The 26621-nt window shown below is 38.2% G+C and overlaps 2 protein-coding genes across 4 annotated transcripts in view; one reads left to right on the top strand and one right to left on the bottom strand.

The window, feature by feature from the left end:
* The window catches only part of macrod2 (mono-ADP ribosylhydrolase 2), a 388659-nt gene extending 375539 nt beyond the window's left edge, over nucleotides 1-13120 (bottom strand). For all 3 annotated transcript variants that reach the window (XM_071481180.1, XM_071481181.1, XM_071481182.1), the window contains exons 1-3: nucleotides 12906-13120; nucleotides 9167-9268; nucleotides 5789-5902 (exon numbers count right to left, since the gene is read on the bottom strand). In XM_071481180.1, coding sequence (XP_071337281.1) covers nucleotides 5789-5902; nucleotides 9167-9268; nucleotides 12906-12942 — 253 coding nt within the window. In that variant the 5' untranslated portion in view covers nucleotides 12943-13120. The remainder of the gene's footprint in view (nucleotides 1-5788; nucleotides 5903-9166; nucleotides 9269-12905) is intronic.
* Nucleotides 13121-20427: 7307 nt separating this feature from the next.
* Nucleotides 20428-26621, top strand: part of tasp1 (taspase, threonine aspartase, 1) — a 28136-nt gene continuing 21942 nt past the window's right edge. The window contains exons 1-8 of the mRNA XM_071481176.1: nucleotides 20428-20622; nucleotides 21618-21822; nucleotides 21947-22014; nucleotides 23260-23328; nucleotides 23867-23987; nucleotides 24780-24864; nucleotides 24939-25018; nucleotides 25162-25268. Of these exons, the coding sequence (XP_071337277.1) occupies nucleotides 21660-21822; nucleotides 21947-22014; nucleotides 23260-23328; nucleotides 23867-23987; nucleotides 24780-24864; nucleotides 24939-25018; nucleotides 25162-25268 (693 nt within the window). The 5' untranslated portion in view covers nucleotides 20428-20622; nucleotides 21618-21659. The remainder of the gene's footprint in view (nucleotides 20623-21617; nucleotides 21823-21946; nucleotides 22015-23259; nucleotides 23329-23866; nucleotides 23988-24779; nucleotides 24865-24938; nucleotides 25019-25161; nucleotides 25269-26621) is intronic.

Genomic DNA, 26621 nt, shown 5'->3' with positions numbered 1-26621 from the left:
ATGCAACCCACTCACCGGAGTCATTTCACTGTTCAACAGAGCAGCAAGTTCTCTCAGCCAGGAGCATTGATTTTCATTCTTGGTGTGACAGTGCAACAATCACAAGTTTGCTCAAGAAGTTACTAGTCTTCTGTCATGGTTTCTAATGTACTCTGTGTGTACACTGTGTGTGTGTGTGTGTGTGTCAGTGTCAATGTGTACTTGCATGTATACACAACTGGCAGCGTAGTGAAAGGGAGAACAGAGAGAGTGAGAGCCCCTGAATTGCAGTCATATAGCTGGGAGCATGGCTGCATCACTCAGGGAGGTTATGGCACAGGGTGTGAATCTGCAGAGACAGATAGACCCATCGAGCCAGACTCTCCAGGGGCTGAGTGTGTTGTGCAGCACATCTATGGCCTGACAGAAAATCTAATGAAGAGCCGACGCTGACAATATCCCCAAACAGTATGAAGCAAAACCAAAAGCTATAGGCTTTATCCATCACTAAGGAAAATGAAGAAGTAAATTTGACAGCATTCCTTTGCATGTCATCCCACAGGCTGGTGTTAGCCTGTGTGGCCTTTTATTGAGACAACCTATTCAGTAATTAAAAAAACATCCCTGTTTCTTAACAGAAATATGTCCCAAAAACATTTTAGACTGAGGCAGTAAAATAAGGATTTGGACAGCAAATCAATTTTACAAGAGAGTATCGGTTTCACAAAGTAGAAAAGGAGAATATGTTGTTATATATTACAACTAGACCTTTAAAAGCACTCTAAAGTTAGGAAGAGTGACAATGAAAAGTCTGTTTTTTAGAGTCTGTCTATAGACCAAGAGATCAGCACGGGAATAAATGTCACATCTACTTTTCATTCTGGAAAGCCTTCTGCTTTGTAGGCTAAAATATTACCAGAGCACTCAGACAGTCATTCTGTAATAAATAAGGCAATGCTCTCCATTGAGGCTTGTGACTCAGAGAACCACATAATATTCTCTGGTCATTACACACCATTATCCCACACTGTTGCTGCTACAACTACTGAGGTTTTCAATAAGCAACAGAAGATGTACTTCCCTCATCCCTACAAGAATGTAACCTTCAGAGATGCTTGCTTGTACTGTTGTTTTTCAGTGTTTCAACTTTTGCAAATTATCAAATTATAATTTTTCGATTTGATTGATTTTATTCAAGTCTTATTTCAAACAACCTAACAACAAAATCAATGTCATATTCTGGTTTCTTTTACATAGTCATTAAACACGGTGGCAGGACAATCTAGAAGCCAATTTTGTTTTCTTTAACAATCAGAGGAATTACACATGGAAAAGCTTCGGTCCACAAATTGGCCAGGATTCAATTTTGAATTTTATAATGACTGGAATTATCCAGAAAACACACATCTACATGTTACCTTGATCTGACCACAGAATAACATTTTCTAATCAGTGTTGACTTGACCAGGGCATGAAGCCTTCTGTCCCTTAAATTATGCATGAATGACTATGAAGGTAAACAATGCTGCCTGTGTATCAAGCGACCCCACAGACAAACTGCTTGAATTGACTGCATATCAGACAACTTATAAAAGTCAGACACCGTTGGATCATGGTATTCTGCCCCCAGTGGGTCACCTTTCTCATCATACCTGTGTTGACTGCAGTAGGAGTGACTCCATACAACTGAATACCAATTTCCTCTCTCACACTCAGCTCCCCTTCAGGTTCTTTATAGTGTTCATAACCAGATTCCCTGTGCACACTAAATTGGCTCCTGTAAAAAATGATCTAATACAGAAAGATGGGAAAGGTTTAAAGCAGGTAATGGATTAGGAGTCAACCCCTCTGCATAATTACCACAGTCATCATGATAAGAGAAGTCCTCTCCACTTCTCACTGCTATCTTTATGACCTCATTCTGATCTGAGAGGGATGGTGACACTCACATGAACTCCACACACAAAGACAAAGTGAAAAATGAAAGACATTATCTTGTGTTTGCCATGTAAAAGCAACAGTAATGACATACATTAAATTTAAAACCCAGTTTCAGTGTCCTCTCAACTTTGAGTGAACCCTACAATTTTCTATGAAACATGTCTTGATTAGCGGTGATACTCTGCTCTTTCCATGTATCATTGTCTGATACCAATCCAAGAACACATGCCAAAGACATGGGCTACTACAGTCGATGAATTAGCAATCAGGGAAAATGCTGGATATTTTTCAAAGTTATAAAACAACTCAATATTATACAAAAGAGAAAAATGCACCCTGTACAGGGATCTTGGCAGAAAGTCTTGTCTTCTATACTTAGGAAATCAATACCCAGGACCAAAGAGTTTCTCTTTTGCTGTTGCTTTCCTCTTTTAAAAATAGTAGGAAGGACAGCGAGCATGAGCATGGTGGGTCTAACATTTTATGCAGAGCCATGGCAGACGATTGCAGGCTCATTCTAAACAGTAGGCTGAATCAGACCATCTGCTGGCGCTGGATGCTGCTGCCAAAACCACCTTCTTGTGAAATGGCCATTCTGCCCTCTACCCCTGCAGTCTACCGATTGTCACCACAGCCCCTCCTGTCCTGCTCTCTCCAGGCTCTCACCCAGGTGACAGTTTGAGCACCTCCTCTCCAACCTCCAGCCAAACAGAATTAAGGAAGAATTAAAAACCCAATGAGCCTAATAATTAAACTTTAATGGGGGACATAAAGCAACTTGACATCCTCTAAAAGCTATAGGCAGCCACCATAACAGCAGTACTGATCTGGCCCTAAAATGACTGACATTTCTCCTTTGCAACCCACATACTACATCTGTCATGACAAAACCCTGTTGTGCAAATTTTCAATGTGCCTTTGGCTTATAAAATGTTATGTGATAAAAATCTAATAAATTAATAAAATACATGTCAGCTGCAAACAAGCAGACACTCTGCAGCATTACCTATTTACTGAAGGTGACAATTTGGAGTCACTGTTGATCTACACTTAGTGCATTCAGAAAATAATAATGCTAATGCAGCCTTAAAGATAAGAAAACAACATGTAAGTTGTGTTATAATACATCATGGCAAATTTTCAACATTCTGTCTCACATTGCAGCATCACTATTATATCAACATGCTGAAATACCAGACAGTCCAAACAAGTGCTAACTGCCAGTAGATAGGCCAGGACAGGATTATACTGGCAACCTGCTCCTGTGGTTGTTATTCAATTCATGTCCACTGAACGCACAAAAGGGTACAATTGGTAGCCTAAATATGTAAAGAGTGGAAAAGAGTCCTTCATTTGAATACATTTTACACCCCAGCCTTCACATTTACCTGCAATATGCATAGTTAGCATCCCTGCAGTACATGTTTGACATGTGGGAAAAAAGCATTCTGTCAGTTTATTAAGCTCAAGACAAATACTCTCACAACGCTCAAAGTCCCACACTTCATACACAGCAGTCTCCTGATGCCAGGCCTAAATGAAAAACAGCATGAGAAAATGGAAGTACTGCAGGCTAGAGATTGGAAGCAGTGAATAGATGAAAGGAAAGAAGTTGAACAACCTATCCAAAGATCTTATCAGTGAACATTGCTCAACATCCGCAATGTTTGTTCACATGCAGCTCACAACTGTGTTACTCACTAAAATTTGGACCAGAGCCACTACAGCCAGAGCAAGTCCAGACAAATTAGCAAACAGTTAAGAGCAATAATAGTTTGTCACCATACTTCATGTAACATAGTGCCATACTGTAAAATCCAAGTCTTTTGTTACCCGTGACATAAAAAAACATGGCCTGGATCATTCCATTCACATTACACTTAATATTCACAACATACTACTGTTATCGAACAGAGCTGTAACAACACTGGGCAACAAAGTCCACCACTATATGTTCTTATCAGTCCAACCACAAAGACAGCTTGTCCTGCAATATGAATAGAGCAGCAGTGCTGAGACCCTCTGAAAATTATAAAAGGCTTCAGCAGTTCTTTCAACCTTTCAGACCCTCTGACAGCCTGCTAAACAGAATGAATTGCCTCCTGGCTAATATGTAGCTCAATCACAGCCTGGACGTCTGGCAGTATTAACTCCTTAAGTAAACTGCCTGCCTGTACTACAATAGCATTCAATAGTTTAAAACAAAAACCTCCAATCTTCCCTCTGAACCCAATTTCCATTCTCTTATGCCCAATTTCTATAGTCACTTAATAGAAGCACTGCTCACCTTACCCACTGCTTTAACCTTGATTTGTATAAAATATTGACTGAAAAGGATGTGGACTTAATACATTTCTGCAATAAAATGTGGGATAGTGCAATTAAAGAGGGTTTCTGCTCATCAGTCTATACTACACTAGAGACACACATTATAACACCAGGGAGAAACTTCCAGAAGGACAACCATCACTGCAGGACTCCAAGATTGAATTGTCTGGCTTTTTTGAGGAAACCAGACATGACACTTAGAATTGGTTGTCTTGGTAGTTTCTCAAATCCCCACACAGGATCTCTGGAGCTCAGCCAGAATGACCATTGGGTTCTTGGTCACCTCTTACCAAGGCCCTTCTCCCCTAATTGCTCAGTTTGGCTGAGCAGCAAGCTCTATGAAGAGTCCTGGTTGTTGCAAACTTCAAATCTTTTTAAATTCTCTTTTCACTTTGTCTTTCTGGGGTACTGAGTGTAGACCAATGAGGGGAAAAATTTATATTTTTTATTTTAGCATAAGGCTGCAACCTGACAAAATACGAAAAAAAACTGAAGGGGTCTGAAGAATTTCCATGTGAGCTGTATATAGACCAGACATGTAGCAGTTATCACAAAACTCAGTACAGGCAACAAACTACTTAAAACTGCATAATAACTGCTACAAGTGGTTCATTTATAAAGGTCAAAATGTTGATAAAGCAAGACAATTGTCATGACATTTAGTTGTGCGTCAGGTGTCTGTTAGGTGTACTACACCACATTTGTCTTTTACATGATGATTATTCAGAATGTCATGTCACCCTGTCCTCAGCAGGATGGAATTTACATAATAGATTAAATTCATTAGCCTTATCCAACAGAGCAGGCTGTTTTTCACATCTATTAATCTTGCATAAATTACACAGCCTTAATTCCACACAAGATGCACACTGCTCAGTAGGAGTGTATGCATGTGTGTTAAAAAATATGGCATGATGAAGGCAAAGTTGTGAAACACAACTGCAGAAAGCAGTGGTGTAATATACTACTACTATACAGCTATGGTGTGGGAATGTCAACTCCATACAATAGCTGGAAAACGGTCTTGAGCATCAGCTGCAGAAGCAACAGGTGAATCTTTTAGCACCTCTGACTATGTGTGTAGGTTGTGAGCAGACTGCAGAAAATTACATAACAGTAGCACAAATCTCTGAAAAAAGCATTTCTGCTAACCCTCTCTGCTTCTACATCTTCTTCTTTACTCACAACAACAGATCTTTACCAAGTTTTCCCCAACAGCAGCACTGGATATGTGACCACTGGTCATTACAGCACACACATTCTACAGTAATGATTAATGAGATGAACCAAATCAAAATGAATTCAGTCATCAAACGTGTGCTTCACTGGCACAAGGTAGGAGAAGGAGCTGGAACTACAAACAACAGTTAAGTTAGAAACATTTCAGAGCATAACCTGAACATTCACTGGATTTCAGTCAATGGGAGGTCTTTCTGAATCTTAACAGCAGAGGGCAGCCAAGGACAATTTAACAGCTCAGCTGCCCTGAAGCAGCAAAAACATGTAACAGCTCTCAAAGGTTAAAGGGCAGAATCCTTACCAGCATTGACTATGGCATCCACCTCCAAAACGGTAATATCTCCTTTGTAGAGAGACACTTTATCACTCAGCCCACCTCCACCTGTCAGCTCCGTCCCGTCCTCTTTGTCATTCGCTGAAAAAGAAAACAACTTTGACTTGTTGCAATAATTAAAGACAGAACAAAAACATTTTCAGGTGTCACTCAAATACACACAGTATTAGTTCCTTTGAGTAGAGACAGGAGTTCAGTGAAAGGTTGTAATCGAAAAGAAAAAATCTGATGTGATAATAATAATAGTAATAATAATAGTAATAATAACAATAATAATAATAATAATGATAATGATAATAGGAGGACATAAAGACTTTTAGAATGAACTTATCCATTATTCTAGTTTCCTACATAGCAATACTTAAAAGAAATCAATTTTATGTATAAGTATTGTATTTCCTTTACTGTCAAGAGTCGAGATAGTGTTTTACATGGATACTGTGAATTTACAGTGGTCATCTATATATTTATCTTCCTTCTTTCATATGGTGGAGAAAAAAAAAAAATCAAGTTGTGTGTTGAAATGGGAGCTAACATTTTATTAGTTAGTGTACTTCCTCTAAGGGCTGAGCCAAGGAGACTGTCAGCTAAGACCCTCCCACATAAGCTGAGCTGCTACATAAAGTTATACCTTGTTTAATTTAATGTAGAGAAAAATACTTTAGCAGATGTCATTACCAAGCACCCCTAAAGAATTTTTCAGTCTACCTCCCTTCACTGAACAGCAATTGTTGCCTGTGCTGGTTTTATATCACAGTTCTCATATTACATGTTCAGCTAATTACACTAATAACTTTATATCAGTCTTTCAGTCATTGCTCCCTTTTAGTAACTTTAATAATTGCTTTATTATTGAAAGATGTTATGATGTTATTTAAATGGAGAAATGTGTAAAACTCCTGCAGAATCTCATGCACACAGGGTTTTAGACTATGATCTCCAGTAAATTAGAAAACAATATTGGTTTGGTTTTCCTATCATCCAAGTTACATTTCTTCAAATTTTGCTTATCAAAGTTAACTATCACAATGTTGGTTTATGTATTAGCAAAAAACAAAAGATTAAAATAACTACTAACAATTTGATATTTCCACTGAATGTTAATGTCCATAAAAACTATGATCTGGTTGCAACTTTAGAAAAGTATTAAACATCACGCATGTACCTGCACACCGGTGAATAAAACATTCATAACATTTTTGCAAACACATTTTGATATGTTGCAGCCTTCAATCTACACACAAAAATTAGCAAATTTATTAAAAAGCTAAAACAAAATATCACATTGACACAAGTATTCAGACCCTTTACTCAGTACTCAGTTGAAGCACCTTTAGCAGCAATTACAGCCTCAAGTTTCCTTGGGTGTGACACAAAGAGCTTTGCAGACCTGGATTTGGGGATTTTCTGTCATTCTTCTCTGCAGATCCTCTGCAGCTCAGCTCTTTCAGGTTGGTTGGAGACTGTCGACAAACAGCGATTTTTGAGTCTCTCCAGAGATGTTCGATTGGGTTCAAGTCAGGCTCTGGCTGAGCCACTCAAGGACATTTACAGAGTTGTCCCTAAGCCACTTCTACGTTGTCTTTGCTGTGGGCTTCGCGTCATTGTCCTGCTGGAATCTGAACCCAGCCTGAAGTCCTGAGCACTCTGAACCAGATTTTCATTAAGGATATCGCTGCTCTTTGCTCCAATCAGTTTCCCTCACCACTGACCAGTCTCCAAGTCCCTGCCACTGAAAACACCCCCAAAGCATAATGCTGCCACCACCGTGTTTCACCACTGGGATTGTCTGGGCAGGTGATAAGCAGTGCCTGGTTTCCTCCAGACAGGAAGCTTAGACTTGAGGCCAAGCAGGTCAATCTTGGTTTCACCAGACCAGACAAATCTTGTTTCTGTCCTTTAAGAGCTTTGTTGCAAACCTTTACTGAGGAGAGGCTCCCACCTGGCCACTCTGCCATAAAGACTATATCAGAGTGCTGCAGTGATGTTTGCCCTTCTGGAAGTTTCTCAAATCTCCACACAGGATTTTTGGAGCTCAGCCAGAGTGACTATCAGGTTCATGGTCACCTCTCTTACCAAGGCTCTTCTTAGCCAGCTCGATTAAGAATCCTGGTTGTTCCAAAGCTCTTCCATTTCAGAATTATGGAGACCACTGTGCTCTTAGGAACTTTCAATGCAGGAGAAACGTTTGTGTAGCCTTCCTCAGATCTATGCCTCAACACAATCCTGTCTCTGAGCTCTGCAGGCAGTTCCTTTGACCTCATGTCTTGCTTTTTTCTCTGTTATATGGATTATCAGCTGTGAGACCTGATATATGTGAGACAGGTGGGTGCCTTTCCAAATCATGTCCAATCAATTGAATTGACACAGGTGGACTCAAATCAAGCTGTAGAAACATCTCAGAGATGATCAAGAGAAATGGGAAGCACCTGAGCTAAATTTCAAGTGTCATAGTAAAAGGTCTGAATACTTATTTCTACTTACTTACTTACAGTAATGTAATGTAATGTAATGTAATGTAATGAGATATTTCAGATTTTCCTTTTAAACAAATTTGTGAAATTTCTAAATTAATGTTTTCGCTTTGTCATTATGGGGTTTTGGGTGTAGATTGATGAGGGGAAAATGAATGTGAATGATTTCAGCACAGGGCTGCAACATAACAAAATGTGAAAAAAATTGAAGGGATCTGAATAGTTTCTGAATGCACATGTGCAGATTTATAGTGCTTTCTCTGTATTTCCATCCAAATCTATCAACACAATTTCTGAGTGGATATTTTACTATACTTTTACTAAGAAAATTAATTTCTGAAATGTTTTGTTTTTCCCCCAAAATTAAATGGCAGGTCTCTTGAGTTATACAAGTCTACCCAATATTACTGATGTCCTTGATATATGATTACAAAGCTAGGGTAAATAAAAATAATAGAAATTAATGTTTCTTCTGCAGAATAACTGCTTGTTTTGAAGGCTATTGTAAAAAATGAGCTCTTGTTCAAGTTTATATGTGGATTAAACTGCCCTGTGACACTTCTCTAATTCCTTTCTTATGTGTTCATTGCCTCATTTCCTGAGGAACTAGGGGAATCATCTCACATCCATTTAAGACAGATCTGAGACTAATACAAGCCTTGTACAGCCTTTCTGACACACAACACTTCTCCCTCTCTCTATTGCTTCTCTTCCATTGACCAGAGCCTGGAGGTTGTTATGTCCTCATGGTTTACTTGAAATTTCACATGTTAAGAAAGTGGTTAAATGCACAAGAATGGGCAAAATACTTCAGATGAAACAGAATTGTGATGTAGACACTACACACTCAAACAGCAGCTGTCTCTCTTACCTCTGTTCTCCTCTCTCCAGGTTGGAATCTTCTCCAGAGATATAAAATCTTGACGACGATACTCCTTACGTCTCTCCTCCCGCTCTAGACGGAGCAGTCTCTCTGTGGAGGAAAGTAACTGTAAATTTTAGCAAAATAAACACTGGTACACTATATTGAAGAATAAAAGAGATAAGAGGGAAATGAACTTGATGCTAGCATAGACCAGAGATAAATAAGTGTAACATTCATTTCCAGTGAAGGTCACAAACTTTTCACTTAAGTCTCCATTAATTTAGTGATCCATTTATTTCCTACTCTTAATGTCACAACAAACTGTCTCCCTGTGCACTTCCTTTCCTTTAAATAACCACCATCCATATCAGCAGTAGTAGCAGGTCTAGCCACCAACCAGACTCTGCCGGTAAACTGCTACTGCCATCATTATCATCAGTCATGTCCTGCTCCTCACTGCTTCTGCTCCATCCCCCCCTGGCTCTCTAAATTTACTTTATGAAAAATCTGATCCTTAATAATGTGATCTTTGATAACATGATCCTGCTTCGTGCATTGAAATCCCCTTTTGGTCTCCACAGTCAAATACAGGATCAGCAATAAAAGAGCACCACTGGAGCTGGTACAGATTCCGAGTATTGAACACACTTCAGCAAGCTAGCTGTCATTCAAGACGTTTGAACACAAGTACTGTGATTGAATGATGGTCTACCCTGCTTACTACATCAGCGTTCTCAGCCATGTGCCATGGAGTCCCAAAACAATGCAGGTTCTTGTTCCAATCAGACACCACCTGCTGATTTCACTCATCAGCCCCTCGTCTATGGCTGTGCTTGATAATTAGCAAAACTGGTTGTGGATTAGGATTGGCTAGAGTGAAAATATGCATACTCTTGTGTCTACATGACTCTCAGCTGAGAACCATGTTCCCTGAGATTTGTTCCACCCTGAACTGTTTGCCCTTCCTTGTTACAACTCTGTACTGCTCTGCCGCAGCACCAAGTTTTATGTGATTTTATTTTCAATACTAAAGAACTTAAATGAGTTGCTGTTGAGATCATACAGTGACCCACTGTTTGCACTGTACCTTGTCAAGTATTGAACATTGAGAAACTTACTTTGTCATAACAACTATAACTATATTTAAGCTCCTTGTTACCTGAACTGAACTGTTCTGCCAAAGAACTTTAATAACAAACTCCAACATAATTGATTGGCATTTGTAGATCACACAGCTGATGCTTCACCTCTCCACTGCTGTATCACTCTTTAATCCTCACAGCTTGTGCCCTCATGTTCATCCCCACTGACTGCAAAAGATCCACAGCTTGCTACTGTTTCTCCAGACGGCACTGGGCTGGTCTGCAAAACAAGCTTCATCCTAATTATGTGCTCCATTGTGAAATCTTCACCATATAATACCCCAACGTGCAGAGTGTGGACTTTGGTCAATTAAAGCAGCCCCTCTTTAGAACAGTACAAGTAAACCGGATGTGATATGACACCACACAAAAGCAGAATAAGAGTTTACTAAACTAGTGTCTTTCTACAACATGTTGTGGTCTAGGCTTTGTTGGTAAGCATATAATGATACCCTACATCATAGGAACTCTGTACTGTTTTTCTTAAATGGGCTTGAGTTAGACCAGACTGAGCTCTAACACAAATGTAAGTGTAGAATATTCATGCAGTAGGGAATGACTGTATTTTGGTGAGAAATACAGGGTTCCTTATGTCATCTTTTGGTAACATCTCACTGTAGGTCAGGTTTATATCAAATGTATTTCTGCAATGGGGGTATCCTTTCTATCCCTCCTGTATTTTCTCTCCCTCTTGCCCACTCCTGTCACTCCCAAGGCTGCTTTCATTCTACATGGATGAATAAAAAGGCAGTTCTGAGGTTGAACACAGCAAAGCTCTCTGGACTACAGTTAAGTGCTTCGTTACTCTGCTGAACTTTCAGTCATTGAAGAATCCCATAGCTTAGTTTAGTTGCCATGAGAACAGGATAGGCTCAAAATCTGCTTTATTAAATATGAGCCTCTACATACAAAGTTGTGTCTGAAGCCCATATGATTTTTCTATACTTGATGACCTCCATGGGAAGGCCCATCACTATATGCTACAGACATGCATTAACCAAATTCTGCAGATAACAAAATAGGAGATATGACTGTGTCACAGAAAATCTCATTTTATAGATTCTCATAAAATTCTTGTTTTAGTTCATTTTGTTTAAGAAAGTTCTCCACCTTCACAATATTCTACATCCTGGTAAAATTCTGTATGTTTTCATCCATTTTAAAAATAAGGCTGAATTTTCCCAAGAACAAAACATGGGCCACCAAGACTTCCAAACAATCTATCTTTAGTGGTACTGCAATTTCACCCTACAGCTATTTAAGAAAAATAATTATATTAAATTCCCAAAGTTACAGAATTTCTTTCACATTCCGACTTGCCTTGATCTCCTCTTAGAGCAATTTGAGCTAAAGGGGTATATGCTCAGAATATGAATTCTGATTTTCTGATGTTCATTCCATGCTGGTACCTGCTAAAACTGCAAATGCCTATCTTAAGATTAATTATTACGTCTGCTCAGAGGATTTTAATAACCATTATAAACTTTCCCATACACCTTAAAAAATAAGTTGTGAGTGAGCAAGATTCACGACAAGACAGTCACTAAACTGGCATTTCTTATTTTGCAAAAGAATAACCACCATAAAGGTCCAATGAATAACTCACCAACAATGTCATCAAGGATTACAAACAAACTTTGCTCCAGGTATTAACTGAGACCACAGCTCTGCTAAATAGAGTCCAGGGCTGAACCAGTAGTCCACTTCAGCCAACTGCAGTTTAATCACATACAGCCCTGTTCGTTACTTGCCCAAAAGTGGTACACAAAGCAGAAAGACCACAGGCGTAATGAATATCATCAATGATGCCTGCATTCCAGTTGGGTTTGCCAGTTTCCACTAGTTTACTCTGGTGTTGCGCATGCTCACTCACTGACATAAGTGTACGGGGTGGCCATCGCTAATCAATGTGATTAATTACACCTGCGCTGCAAGTGAAAACATCCACGACTGTGTGAAGAAATGAACGACCTGCGAACAACATAATAACTATAGATAGTGTTCATATGTGTTTGTTTGCCCCTTTTGCGCGCAGCAGGTCCACCCCGTCCTGAAAAGCACCTGAGAGTCAGATAGACAAGTTTCATGACTGCGACTTTCACTGCGCGGTTACAGCGCAGGAACAGTTTCGCTTTGTCCTGTGATAAACGATGAATAACCGCGTTTTAAACTACCAGGCACTCTGCTCCTTTGTTTCACTGAGGTGTGACTGCTGTGTGGCTACAGGGATATTTAGTTGCACAGAAGTAAGCTATCACACAGGTGGAAGGTAGGATAGTGAGTTAGGAGCAGTTTAGTCTAGCAGGCAAATAAGGGCTCAGGGGGAAATCAGTTAGCACCTTACATGCAAGCTAATAAGCAGGCAAGGGGCACTATGTCAAACATGCATCACGGCTGCCGAACAGAGTCGCAACATCATTTTAACATCTGTACAGTCGCTGCATGGGATTACCAACAGGCTGGGGAGTGAGTCGTATCACGGTAATAAGCAGGAAACACACAGAGTGGCTGTCAGTCTGCTGGCATGCTCTGAATTCATGCTGTCTGCCATGGAGATGATGATAGCCTCACCCCCCCCCCCCCCCCCCCAAAACAAGCCTTACCTTTTTCAGTCCTCCAGTCCTTTTTCTTTTTGCTCATGCTGCCGGAGTGATTAGACTTCGAAAGGTTGTTTTTTGACTGTGGCAACCCCAGGCTCACAGTGAATGGTGCTCCGGGAAAAGCTGAAATGTTAAGTGAAACAGCCTCTGGACGGTTGTCTCACCTGTGAAGCTGTCAAATTTCTGTGGACCTCAGTCGGCTCAACCTACCGTGATTGCGCCGTAAATTATGTGTACAAATCCCGGCGAAATGATTGGCTGGCGGGAAGGGAAGACTCGGCCCGCGATTGGTCCGACTAACGAGTCAATCACAGGAGCTCCGCAGATTGGAGAAGCAGGGTAGGCTGTTTCCGGCGGGTCATCCGCCTGGCGTGGGAGGGGGTGGGCTGGTAACGCCGGGCCGGTCGGATCCGAAATGCATATATTCGAGTCAACTTTGTGTCACTGCAGGAAAATACTGGTGTACATTTCTAGAAATAATACTTTTTAAATGTGTTTATTTTTGGGAATGCACCACAGTGTGTTTTGCTACATTTTGAGTGAAATTTTTGATCCTACTGCGGAAGAAAGTGTAGGATACAGGCGCATACTGTGATAATAGTGGTATCATATATTTGTAGCCTTCTGAAGGCCAATAAATCCCGTACTTCTTATTATTCCTAACCTCAAAACCAATCTCATATAGCTAAAATAGAATGATAAAGCAGAAAAATTATCTTACAAAAAACGTGTCCATTGATTTGAATTACCTTTAATCAAAGAGGAGTTATTGACCTTCATAAGCAACCCCTTTTTTGACTGATGATGACAATTGAAATTCTCACTGTTTGGTAAGAAGTCTCATGGTAAGATGGGTTAAGTTGCGCAATGTCCAAATTTTCATGATGGGGTAATTGTTAATAACATGCTGTTGTGTAACTGTTTGAATTTCAGCAACATGAGGACAGTTTTGATAACAGCTACAGCCAGTAGCATCTGAGATAACAATTATTATTTGACTTTGTGAATACAAATGGACACAGATGCTTGGTAACCAACCGTCGTTCATGGCAGAAGACAGTAACTCACAGGATAGACCGGATCAGACTAGTAAGTCAGGCTGTCATATGTGAGAGCCTGGTTCCAGAGACCACCGTCTGTCATCTGTTGTGTTAGCTCTGCTCTGGTCCAGACCCATCTGCTCCTAAAACCGCTGACATTATCTGAGAGTGGAAAATGTCTTTCATCCAAGCTGTACTATGATCCAGATCCAGATTTTTTTTTTGAAATTGAGATTTATTTTACTGAAGCACTTCAGCAAATATAAGTGAGTGTAAATGTATACATAAACAACTTTAACAACTTCAACAGCAAACTGTCAGTGTAGATAGAAGCAATGTTTTTTTCCATTCTGGCTTATTATTATCTAAAACTCATATTACAAAGGCCAAAAAGATGGAAGGTGGAAAGATTTTACAGTGTTCACCAGACATCCCATATTACAGTCAAATTAAAGATCTTTATCTCACTGAGCTGCTGCCCCTTTTTTAGGAAATTTAAAAAAAGTAATTAGCTCTGGTATCTGGCACATAAATTCATAATTTGTCGTTGTAATATCTTAATTAGTTTCCACTTTAACCAACCAATTCGGATTTACAAAATATTGAAATAATGAATCAGTGTTTGCGCTCATTAAACCAAAAAGGCATATGTAACATCATTTTTTGTAGATCACATAATGCTCAGGAGGATAACAAACTCTTAACGACCCCGACATGTATCTAAATAAGGTGTGAATGAACTGATGGTTACAGTTTTTCTGCTGTACTATTTAAACTAAACCACTAGATGTCGATCTTGCAACATTATAAGCAGCAGTGTACAGCCAGGGTGATTTTGTTTTGAAACTAATGACAGTCATAACCAGTACTCTTGGTTGGCACCACATATAATATCTTGGAAGAGGCTTATGAATAAAAACTAATCTTATAATGATTGTGATACATTTTACTGAGGCATTTAGGGGTTGCTATTTTAGCCAAATTCTTACAAAAAAAATCCAATGCGCTCTCTAATATTTTTATATTAGTAAGAGGTTTATTAATCAGAGGACCCAGGTTAAAACTCCTTTAGGACAAGAATCTGAATCTAAAGTGTGTGACCTTGACCTCTGACCTCTGACCTCCTTGACTTTTCATTAGGCTTTGGAAGACTTGCCAAATTTGAAAACCTGAACCTTTTATGGTCATTGTAACTTGTCATGAACTTGTTATAATGAGAAATAGTCAATCATACTTTGCTATAATTTTAGTTATGAGCTCAAAACTCCTACACCCATAGTCCACTCACACAGGTGTTTTTACTTATGTTGTCTGATCAGAACTCCTCTCAGGACTGTGTACAATCCAGCCTTCATTGACATCTGCCTCACTCTCCTGTTGTTGCACCTGTTAGGGTGGGCCAGTATACCCTGTTTTCATTCTTATTGCTCCATAGAGTTCTGTGGCATCACATTATTCCAAATATAGCTTGAACCTGAAAAGAGGTCTAACCAGCCAGAGTAACTGAGAACACTTGTGTGGGTGTAGATGGCCTTAAATGATGTATTGTGAATTCCCAGGTTCAGGAATCATGGCAAAAGTTTTTTTTTTTGTTTTTTTTTTTGTCTCTTTGTGATTTGTTCACCAATAACAAATCAACAAATCAACTAACAAAGATACTGCATTCTCTGGACTGTATACGCTTTTTTGTTGTTTCAGTCGAGGATAATTTGTAATAATAAAATACATACATTGTCATTTGCATTTGCCAGACAATGTATGCAATTATTTTATTATTATAGCTCATTCATTGTTCTGATGTCTGATGAGCAGCAAAAATACAAAACTTGGCTTTCTTTTCCCACTGAATAGCGGTTTTCTGCAGGGCAATCTGTATATTCCTAACTGAGGAGGATCTATTTGTGTACGACTGCGTAGGCAATTGTTATTGTCATGGTTACAGCACAAGGAGATTATGTCAGTGGCTGTGCGTACAAGTCACTGGTAAGAGCATTGTCTTGTCTAATCCGTTATTGGCTTGGTATGTATGTTTTTCATATACCACTTATGATCATAGCGACATAATTACAGCAAGCAATGCAATTATCTACAGGGAAATACACTCAATTATTCCTAACTAGGCCCAGAAGCTATAGGAACTATAATTACAGCAACTGTTGTTTATATGTGTTCTTATGTCAATATCCATGCACCCTGTGATGGTTACTACTGGATATGGTACATTTTTGTGAGGGAATCATATCATCATGTCTATTCTCAGTCAGTACCTAATGATAAAACACATGATTTGTTTAGTACAATAACTGTAGACTAAATATTTCTACTCTATGGGGATCTCTGATGAAAAACTGGGCTTAAGCTATTTATGTGCAACTGACCCCTGAGGCTTCCAGCAGTGGTCTGAGATATTTAATGTTTACAGAATTTTTCATATCTTGCCAATGACAATAAACTTTACGGGAAATATCTCTTAGTCAAAGCCTGAGATAAGGTTTGACAGTGTGCATGCAGAGAATGCATGTAAAAGCCTGTTGAGGGTTTGTAAAGGTGAATCCTGGGAAACAAAACAATTCCTCGGCCAAACTGCATACACTCATATGTAGACATACCACCAAGTTTTCCACGTAAATTCATAAACCTGCACTGCAAAATAGTTCTAATTTACAGTCAACAGAGGGGGAAATAGTTCTGTAGCGGTGCCACTCTGTCAGAGAATCTGTGCTGTGATCACTTAGCACTGTCTTTGGCGAAATACCTACCCTGAACATGAAAACACTATACAGTGTGGTGGTTTGTGTGGGTTCTTTTCAACCCTCTCAATCAAACATTTGTCTGCCCATGTCATTCATTGTGTCCTGCCATATTGTGCTCATCTGTTCCACAGATGTGAGCAGCAGCTCACTATTCTGATCAAAAAGAGCCAAAAACTTTCATCAAGTAACTCCACAGAGAATACACGTATATATATAGACCTAATCTGCAAATGATGATGCTTTAATATTAATTATATATATATATATATATATATATATATATATATATATATATATATATATATATAATTATAAAAGAAAACAAAAAAAAAGCTTCAATAACTTACAAAATGAAACAAATGGCTGATGAACGCAAGTGTGTTTAAAACATTTTTGACTTATTTTGTTGAACCTTTTTACATGCTTTGGCACAATATTACTTCCTTTTTCATTTTATTCTATTCTGTTCTGTTTTCCTGTTTTTATTTTATTTTGCCAATATCCTTTCCTGTATCTCAGAATTTGAGATTATTGTCTCATATTTCCAATTTCCAAGAGCATTTCTTTTCTCTTAGAATCTGTTTTATTTACAATTTTTTTGTTGTCGTTTACATTCTCAACTAGTCTGTAATTCAACTGTAAGAGCAATTTGTCATGGGATGCACTGTGATGTATTGATGTGAATATAGCGGTTTACTGAATGGTACTTTGTTTAGTCTACATCCTCAGAATGGGTTTGGGGTTGGATTAAAAAAGCATCACACTGTGAGTATTCTTTTCCTGTAGGATTCCTGTGGCTTGTAGCTTTGGCAAAATGTGTTGCAACGGCTCCCTCTGTTTATTTTAGTCTATTTAATAAAGCCCCCATCCAGCATGTCTCTTCACACCAGAGCATGCCTGCTTTCTGCCTGCTCAAAGCAGCAGGAATTCCTCCCTGATCGCTGGCTGAACCCAAGCTGAATAGATTTAGTGTGGATAGATGTTCAGATGTTCAAAGCATATGCACAAAAGTGATCCAAACTGTTGTGGTTTCTATGTATCAACAATTTTCTTTGCAGGATAATTCTGCTTATACAGCATTGGTCTGTTGCACTACATTTCCTTTTTTCCAACATAATAGTTCCTTTATATTCCTTAGATTCCTTTTCATAGAACTCTATAGTGTATTTAATTTGGACTTTTTTTCTTTTTTTAATTAAACAAAAGATTAAAGCTTTAACAGACAGGCTGGAATCTCTTTAATCCATTGCTGCAGTGTTCTGAAACAACTCAAAATATCACATGTACAGTCTATAGTTCCCTCTGACTATGAAAATACTCACAGTTACTCATCCAAATGAGCAACTACCTTGCCTGCCAGATGCCAGAGGAGAATATTTGAGGACAGATGAAACTCCACAGGAAAAATGCTTCTCGACCACTTTTTTTCTGCTTCTGATCTCCTATCCATAGCAGAAAAACCACGATACAACACAACACAATGACCCTATGCTTCAGCCATCTGACCATTAGAGTTGAAAGTTTTTTTCAAAGGCGTTTCAGCTCTAAACTTTCTTTAGTGAGAGGCTTATGAATGTATTTTTTTCATAGTATCTTTCAATATCATGTTATGTAGCACTCTGAAGGTAACTTGTTAAGGTGCTTGATTTCAGAGGTTATGATGGGGTCATGTTAGAGCTATAGCTTATTTCAGCTCACAAATAGCCTGTGCGAGGGCAAATTTGTCTCAAGATGAAGAGGTGGAGGGGGCCTCGAATGAATCATGTCTGCCGCCTGTGTGGTCACAACAGATAACACGTCTATTAGAGCTGAACTGCCAGTTTCCCTCTGCACACCATTAACAACAGCAAGGAGAAGTTTCCACAGAGATTTGATGGCATGCGATACTAAAGCCACCCCCTAAAGGCTTGCTGGCCCCTCTTCAGCACTCTGCACCCTGGCCCCAGCTCTCTCTCTCCCCATTAATTGCTCAACGGCACTCTTTCATCTCCTTTGACTTGATCCAAAACAAATAACATTACGCTGCACATTATGATTAGAGAATGTACTTGTTTTTATCCACCCATACAACTTCTGCTTGGGCCATAAACTTAAAAGCGCCTGTTTCAGATCAATAATGATATAGGTTTAGTGTTGATTTTAAGGGTTTAGGATTTATCAGCTGAATAAATACATTTATATTACTTTGTTGCATTTTTGTGCGGATACTTTTCCTTGTGGTTTAGAGCATTAATAAAGCTGCTTTTTTTATTACAGTCTGTAAGTATGATAACATAAAGGTGTAGTTGAGAATATCAGTGAAAGAGCTTCAGTTAATTAAAACTGTATTTTTATGTCCCTTAAGAACCTCATGATGGGCAGTTGCACTCTATCTTAGCCTTTGCGGTTCACTTTTTTTTTTTTTTAACAGGTCATAAAGATAAAACATCTGTCATGTATACAGGAAGAAGTTGAAAGAGGAAAATGGCTGGGGATTTCTAGCTGCATGGTAATAGCTGACTTATAAACCTTCCACACGTTCAAGAGTTAATTTTAGTCACGAAGGTTGTGTATATTTCTGTGTCTAAAGCAATAGTAAATCGTTCTTGCTGCCTGACAGGCTCAGCACACAATTTCAGAATGCCCATATGTTTCTAAAAGCACATCCAATTCTTTTCCCTACCTCCCTACTATTGTTCTGGAGGAAGCAAAGTGATTATTGTGGACTTGATTTGCAGCTGTGGGACCTAAACTTAACTACACTAAAAATATCTCTTGAGCAGAAGATGGCCTCTGATTAAATGTTCTCTTTTATCTAACCTGACAGAGAGCTTGCAGTTTGTTCAGAGACACAACTGAGGAAAAAATGTTAGATTCAAGGAGTCATACAATGCAGGGAGAAATCTGTTATAGAAGCATATAAGGGACACTATTCTTTACATAAGCTTTTCCACCAAGTACATACTTTTGTAGCAAGTCAGCTAATGTTACTGAGATGTTTTTCATATGTAGATTCATACTGACCATAATGGTATTATTTCCTGTTTTTTTTTTTTTATATAAACGTAGCAGAATCCAGCTTATACTACAACTAGAAACAATCCTGGACAAGTCAGCACTGGTTAATGGTTTCCCTATTTAAAAAGTCTGGAACTACATTGTTATTCCTCCTGATTATGAATCAGGTGCTCTGATGTCAGTACCTAAACAATAAAAAAGATGACCGTAGCTCCCATGAAACTGTCCACAATCTATAATCTATAATCATCTATAATAACTGGGCATCATTTCTGGAAAAACATGTTGGTGTAAAAAAATAATAATAATAATAGTAATAATGTTTACTTACTATACAGTACTATACACCTCAATTATCAGAGGAGACAGAGATGTCAGAAACTGGCAAATGAAAACATATCTCTTTGGATTTAGGTTAACTGACCCTTTCATCTTAGTGTAGTTAATATTAAAGCATGTTAAAACTTGATCAAAAATGTCCTGGACAATGACATTCTTCTGAGACAGTCACATGATAGCCAATGATAGAAAATTACCTCATGTTTTAAACTCTAATCTAATCGTTTTGTTGTGTATGTATTTTGTGTATGCGTGTCAGCAGGGAAAAAAAGAACAACACTTGCAAGCGCATTTCCTTTGATCGTATCTTCCTCCAACAATATCCGAGTTTTATTTTGTACCGCTTCATCCACGTGTACCAATGTTTGCACTAAACGCACTTCCTTAGCAACGTGTATCTGAACCAGGAAGTACTTCTGTCTGCTGTAGCTAACTGGCTATGGATAACACAGGGGAGTGAAAGAGTGTGATATCAAAGTTTGTCTTAGTTAGATTTATGAGTCCAACTACCGTTCGTGTGTATTTAACACATGCCAGGTTGCATCGTGGTTGGCGGGCAGTTGTGTCGCTAAGAGGAGAAGAGTGAAAAGTGTGAGTTGAGATTGTTTTGTTGGTTAGCGAGCTGTTAGCTAACAAGCTAACGACAGCACAAGACTGTTAGCTTGACTTGAAATAACTTATTTGTCTTAAATATATTATGATTCTTTATTCGTTAAATAAAGATTTAACACATACTAAATAAGGCTTGCTTATTAGCGCAGACTTTAAAGTGACATGCGTAATGATACGTTGACAAGAGGATTGTTTTGGAAGTTGATAACGTCAGATTACGTTAACGAGATGGATGATCCCATTAATGTTTAAGTAAACAGTGTGAGGTGCTAGCTTTGAATTGTAGTCTTGTGAACCATCAATAGCATGTTTTATATGACATCAGTAACTAGGTTGGCTGTTTGTCACATGATCTTTGCACTTCTTAGTAAGTACCTGAGTGTCAATGTAACCACGTAAATATATCGTTTGTTAGTAATTGACACCTGTAATTTTGGCAGATATAGCAGCTGGTAAATGCTTCTTATAGCTAGCTAAGGGTCTTTCCATGTTTGATTTTGGAATATTCACCCACTCTTCACTGCAGATCACTCCAGGTTCTGAGATATTTCAGGCTGTCTAGCACAAACAGCATGTTAAACTTCCACCCACGTATTTTCAATGTTCAGGTTAAGGGACTGGCACGGCTGTTCCAAAACCTCCAGCTTGTGTTTCTTGAAGTAGTTTTTGGTGAATTTAGAGGGTGGGGGTGGGATGGGGCGGGGTGTTACTGGTTTATTATTTTTAATCTTAACTTCCAAAAGCTAGATTCATTTTTTAATGTCTCTGTGCTTCAGGGGTATTTACTTCCGTTCAAAACAACAACATGTGTAATTTATCAAGGGGTGCTCAAAACTTTTGCATATAACTTCAGCTAAGAACCACCATGTTGCTTGTAAGAGGCTGGTTTCACATTGTTAATCAAAACGTTAAATCATCTTGTTCTATATTATCCCTGAGAGGTAATGTTTGTATTTCCTTTTTTTCTGTTACAGGTTGGCCATAAAAATGATTTTCCTACCACTCTCTGATAGGCCATGATAGGCTTGTCAAGTTATGCAGGGGTTATGGAAAGTCTAATGAATTCTGCTGAAGAGCAGCAACCCTCCTCTCCCCTGTCCAACTCATGGTCCAAAAAACAGGAATCAAGCAAGAATCCAAAAACAAAAGGTGTTGGTGGATTTGTTTTAGTGCATGCAGGTAAGTGTGCACACTTTAATTAACACGTAGAATGAAGAGAAACAGTAAGCATCATTCTTTGAGGAGATCAGTTATCTTCAATTAATGACTGTTAAACACTTTTTTCCCCATTATTTGCTTTCAGGAGCAGGATACCATTCTGAATCTAAGGCCAAGGAGTACAAACATGTGTGCAAAAGAGCATGCCAGCGAGTATGTTTACTTTACGGATATTACTATAGTAATTTGTATGTGTATGTGTGCAAACAAGCAACCTATCCTTGTTTTACTTGCGCACACAATCAGTCGTGTGTGTAGTTTTCAATCTAGATAATTTAGCTCTTCACAGTATTTTTTATTTAAATTTAAGTAGCATTTAAGAATGTTCTTTAAAGAATACAATAACATTGATTTACCATGATATTTAGATGTAAATTTAGTTAAAAATCATGGCAGTATTTTGGTAATAATAGCATCTTAGTACCAAAGAATTATGGTCTGGTCTGTGTATTGAAAAGAAATAAAGGTTTTTTTCTTGTTGTAAATATGGAATAAATATGCTTCAGTGCACACAATGAAGTCAATCAATTATGTCAGTCTAATAGCTTATGATTTGCTTGGTCTGACCATAAAATTTGGTCATGTGTCACAATCAATTAAGGAAGTACTGAAGTGTATTTTTTGTGCAGAGATGTGGTCTGTGCTTCTTCTATCAATGGGTCTAGTGTCTTCAGAGAGCGTACAGTTTTTTCTATTAAACCACCTAACCTGACACATATGTCAAATCTTTTGCAAATGATGGATGAGGAGCATCTGTGAACAGCTGTCATTCCGTATATTTTCAGTGGGATTCCAATCTTTGTATTGGCTGTACCACTCAAACACTTTAATGTTCTTGTTTTGAAGTCATTCCAGTTTTTATTTGGCTGTATTAAAATCAGTTTGGTTTTGGAAGGGAATTCTTCTGTTCTTTGGCACTCTAAAACAGGTTCTTTTGAAGAATTTACTTGTATTTAGTTTCATGCTTTGTTCCTTCCATCTTTTCAAGTTTCTTCCATCCTTCAAACTAAAAAACAACTCAATAGTACTGCCATAATCCTTGCTTTTTTTATCTCCCAGTTTGAGCTTTTGATTAGGTTTAAATCCTACATACCTCTCCCAAGTGGTTTATGTTTTCAGGTACAGTTTTTGTGTTTGTTAGTGGCAGGATATATAGGTATTCATGGAAATGCTTGGTAGTGTGATTATGTAGGGGCTAGAAACCTAGAAAGTGCCATGGAAAGAGTTAAAATAATTAATTTCTGTCCATATTTTATCAAAGTGTTAGATAACTGACTTTGATGAAGGTAGGTAATGAAAGTACTGTATAAATGCTGAAATGAGCATGAGGGTGTATTTTGTGTTTTGACAGGAAAGCTGTTGTGCTTTCAACAAGATTTCTCTGTTTTTCTTTCACAGGCTGTGGACCAGCTCAAAGCTGGGGCACTTGCAGTGGAGGCAGTGGCAGCAGCACTGGTTGAACTTGAGGTAGGTTGATTATGATCCAGGCTTAATTATATGAAGTCAACCTTAATTAATCTTTTAACTAAATTTAACACCAATCCATATACATAATATAGAACAATTATTTTAGGCCAAGATTGGACATCCAAAATGCATTCAGTAAGGAAAAGAAAGCTAATTTGACATGTGTATGTGTTTACCTATCTGAACTCTCTGCAGCTGCAAAAATGTACAGACAAGTGCAGTGTAGAAGTTGCCTTAAGAGCTAGATTCAGGTTAAAATAGATTAGAGTAACGATGTATAGTGTTGTACAATGTCTACACCCAGGCAGATTGACAACAAGACAAGTATTAAAATAAAAAGTTCTAACTACAGTACATACTGACTCTGTATTGTCTGGAACAATTGTCATTACATGAAGACCATAAGAAAGACTGATCATTTTTTCTTGGTTAAACTATCCACAAAGGAATTACTTTCCTTCAGCATATTAACATTGACAGTACGGCTCATCGCAATCAAAGTTTAACTCTAGACTCTGCATGTCTTAATTGTTCTCAGGATTCTCCTTTTACAAATGCGGGCATGGGGTCTAACCTTAATTTGTCAGGAGAAATTGAATGTGATGCAAGCATCATGGACGGGAAGTCACTGCATTATGGAGCCGTAGGCGCTATCAGTGGTGAGTTACTACATGTGTGTTGGTATTTATGTAGCACTGCTATGTTGTTGTGGCAGTGAAGTTCAGTCAACTGGAAGTAATGGCAATAAGCCAACCTCTATCTGTCATATATTTTACTGGTTTATATTTACTATCTCAAGGTTTTTAGAGATTACTGGAGAGAATTGGCATCATAAGTCCTTACAATGGGGGACCACCCACTTTTTAGCTAGAGGACAACCAATAAATCTAATTAATATGTCATTCTCACATCATCATGCGCACCTTTAGTTTTCCTTGAAGGCTTTCAACAAAAGAATTAGTTATTTATTCCAAACAACCCAGGAGTTAATGCTGGCATTGAATGAAATGAATGAAGCTTTATTGGTTTAGATATAAAATGTAACTTTTCCAACTTGTGCTATTCATAAAGTGTCAGAATTCAGTAAGATGCGTATAAGTAGGCGAAAAGCAACCTCGCACTCATCGGTATGCTTGTGAGACAATGCCAAAATAAGGAGAATATGCAATAATACATAGTAAACAACAACAAAAATATATATCAACAATACACAGGAAATCAACACAGATGTTACAAAAATTGGTATCATACTCATTTCACCTGCAGTATGAAACTTGGTCTTAAGATTTTTCTAATTTAAATCCATAATTTTACCCATACTGATTTGATTAAAGAATGGCTTTATGTGTTTGCAAAATGTAATCATGAGTTGAATGTCTCGGTTTGTTCACACTAATAAAATCACATGGAATGAACTGCTAGCCCTGTGATAATTCTGACTTTTCCTTCAGGTATTAAGAACCCAGTCTTAGTTGCAAACCGTCTACTGAGTGAAGCACAGAAAGGGAAACTATCAGCTGGCAGAATACCACCCTGGTGATTATCATGGTTATTAATTAATGCTGTATTAATGTGACGATTTCCACTTGTTAATTTTTTTCTTTTGTTAGCTTTCTAGTGGGGCGAGGAGCACACGACTGGGCCGTCAGCCATGGAATACCACCATGCCCTTCAGAGAAAATGGCCACCAGTGAGTATTGCTGCACTGATTCAGAAATAATTCTCTGTCTAAGAAAATGCATTTTCTGTAACAGCAAAACTGAATCAAAACGCTGTTTAAAAAATATCAACTTACGTGTACGCGGTGGAAAGAGACTATTTTGTCACACACAGAGTTCAGTTTATCTGCGTACAAGAGGAACAAGAGAAAGATGGAGCTGGCAGAGAAAATGGACACAGGACATAATCAGACAAAGAAAAGGCGACAATCAAGTGAAAATGTGAGTACTGTGTTGTCAGTAAGAACGCATATTTTAACAGCACTAAGTGTATTCTTTCTCAGCGCCATCACTTCAGTGAGAGTGGACCCAGCTCTTCCTGCTAATTTTGAAGTTGTTATCCTGGCAGTTCACATCATGCTTTCTAATGGGGCTGAGATCTGACCATCTTATCAGGAGCACCATCTGTGCTAAACAAAGTGTACTATACTAGTGGTCAGCAAATAGTGGCATTTCCTAACGTTTCCTAATCCCATCAAAACAGTTTCAGGAATTTGTTGTTGATAATAATAATCCATGTAAATCGCAACAGTATGACTATACCTAATCTTTAATAATTAATACCTTCATGTGGAAAGGTTGATTAAATGATTGATTAAATATTTATGATTAAATAAACTAAAATCAATTTAAGAATAAAGCTACTTAATTTTAATGCCACAGTGTCATTTCTCTTAGATTTAATTATCTTAAAAAAGCAATTTGGATCTCTCAAACCTGTTTTTCTCACAGCAACAGGTGTTTGTGAAAGAGCTAATAAAGATAAAGTCTACTGAATACACTTCATACCAAATAGAAATCCGCTTTCCTCATGGTAGACCACTCTCTAAATTTTGGAGATTTAACTCCCACATGTTACCTTAACCCCAATTTAAAGCTTTTCTTATACACAAATTCAAATTTCCTTTGAAATACACAACACACCAGATATTGGCAGTGACATACTTGGAAGTCCTTCAGTGCTTCACTCTTCAGACAGATTTTTTCTTTTGTCTCCCGTTTTAAAAAATCTGAACAATCCAAATTGATAGAAATATCAAATAAGTTCTGAGACCTAGACATCCAATATTCAGCTAATCCCCCTGCTATTCTTTATAAAAAACAATTTCAGCTTTGATTTAAGTATGATTTGTTGTCAACCAGTGAGGTTGAAAGGCAACTCCTACAAACCAAGTAACAGTTCTTCAAGCAAGGAAACAAGGCAGCCACACTGCTAACATATCAAACATAGGTGACTTGCGCCTCTAGACTGATCCCTAGAAAAGAACAAAACAAACAGAAAGTAATAAATGCAATAATAATGCAATAATGCAACTAACACTAAAAGGGTCGGTGTGCTGAGAAAAAAAACAGAGTTATTAGGTGCTCAGAAGTTTGTTTCAGACTTCAGACCTACAAAGGTCAGAAGGGGCAGCATTAGCAACATCAAGAACAAAACTCACACTGTCACATGGCCTATTGAGGCTGTTATTAGCGATGAAATTGTTGTGCTGCATAAGTCAGTTTCATAATGCTTGCAGCCCATTTGGCAGATTCTAAAAGTTTTATATGAGGAAATACAGCTTTAGACTGAAT

Source organism: Trachinotus anak, unplaced genomic scaffold, assembly GCF_046630095.1.
Source record: "Trachinotus anak isolate AG129_WGS33_773 ecotype Australia unplaced genomic scaffold, CSIRO_AGI_Tana_v1 ptg000007l, whole genome shotgun sequence".
In the NCBI taxonomy this organism is placed as follows: Eukaryota; Metazoa; Chordata; class Actinopteri; order Carangiformes; family Carangidae; genus Trachinotus; species Trachinotus anak.
The sequence above is the reverse complement of the archived record's forward strand: the minus strand, read 5'-3'. Positions and strand labels throughout refer to the sequence as shown.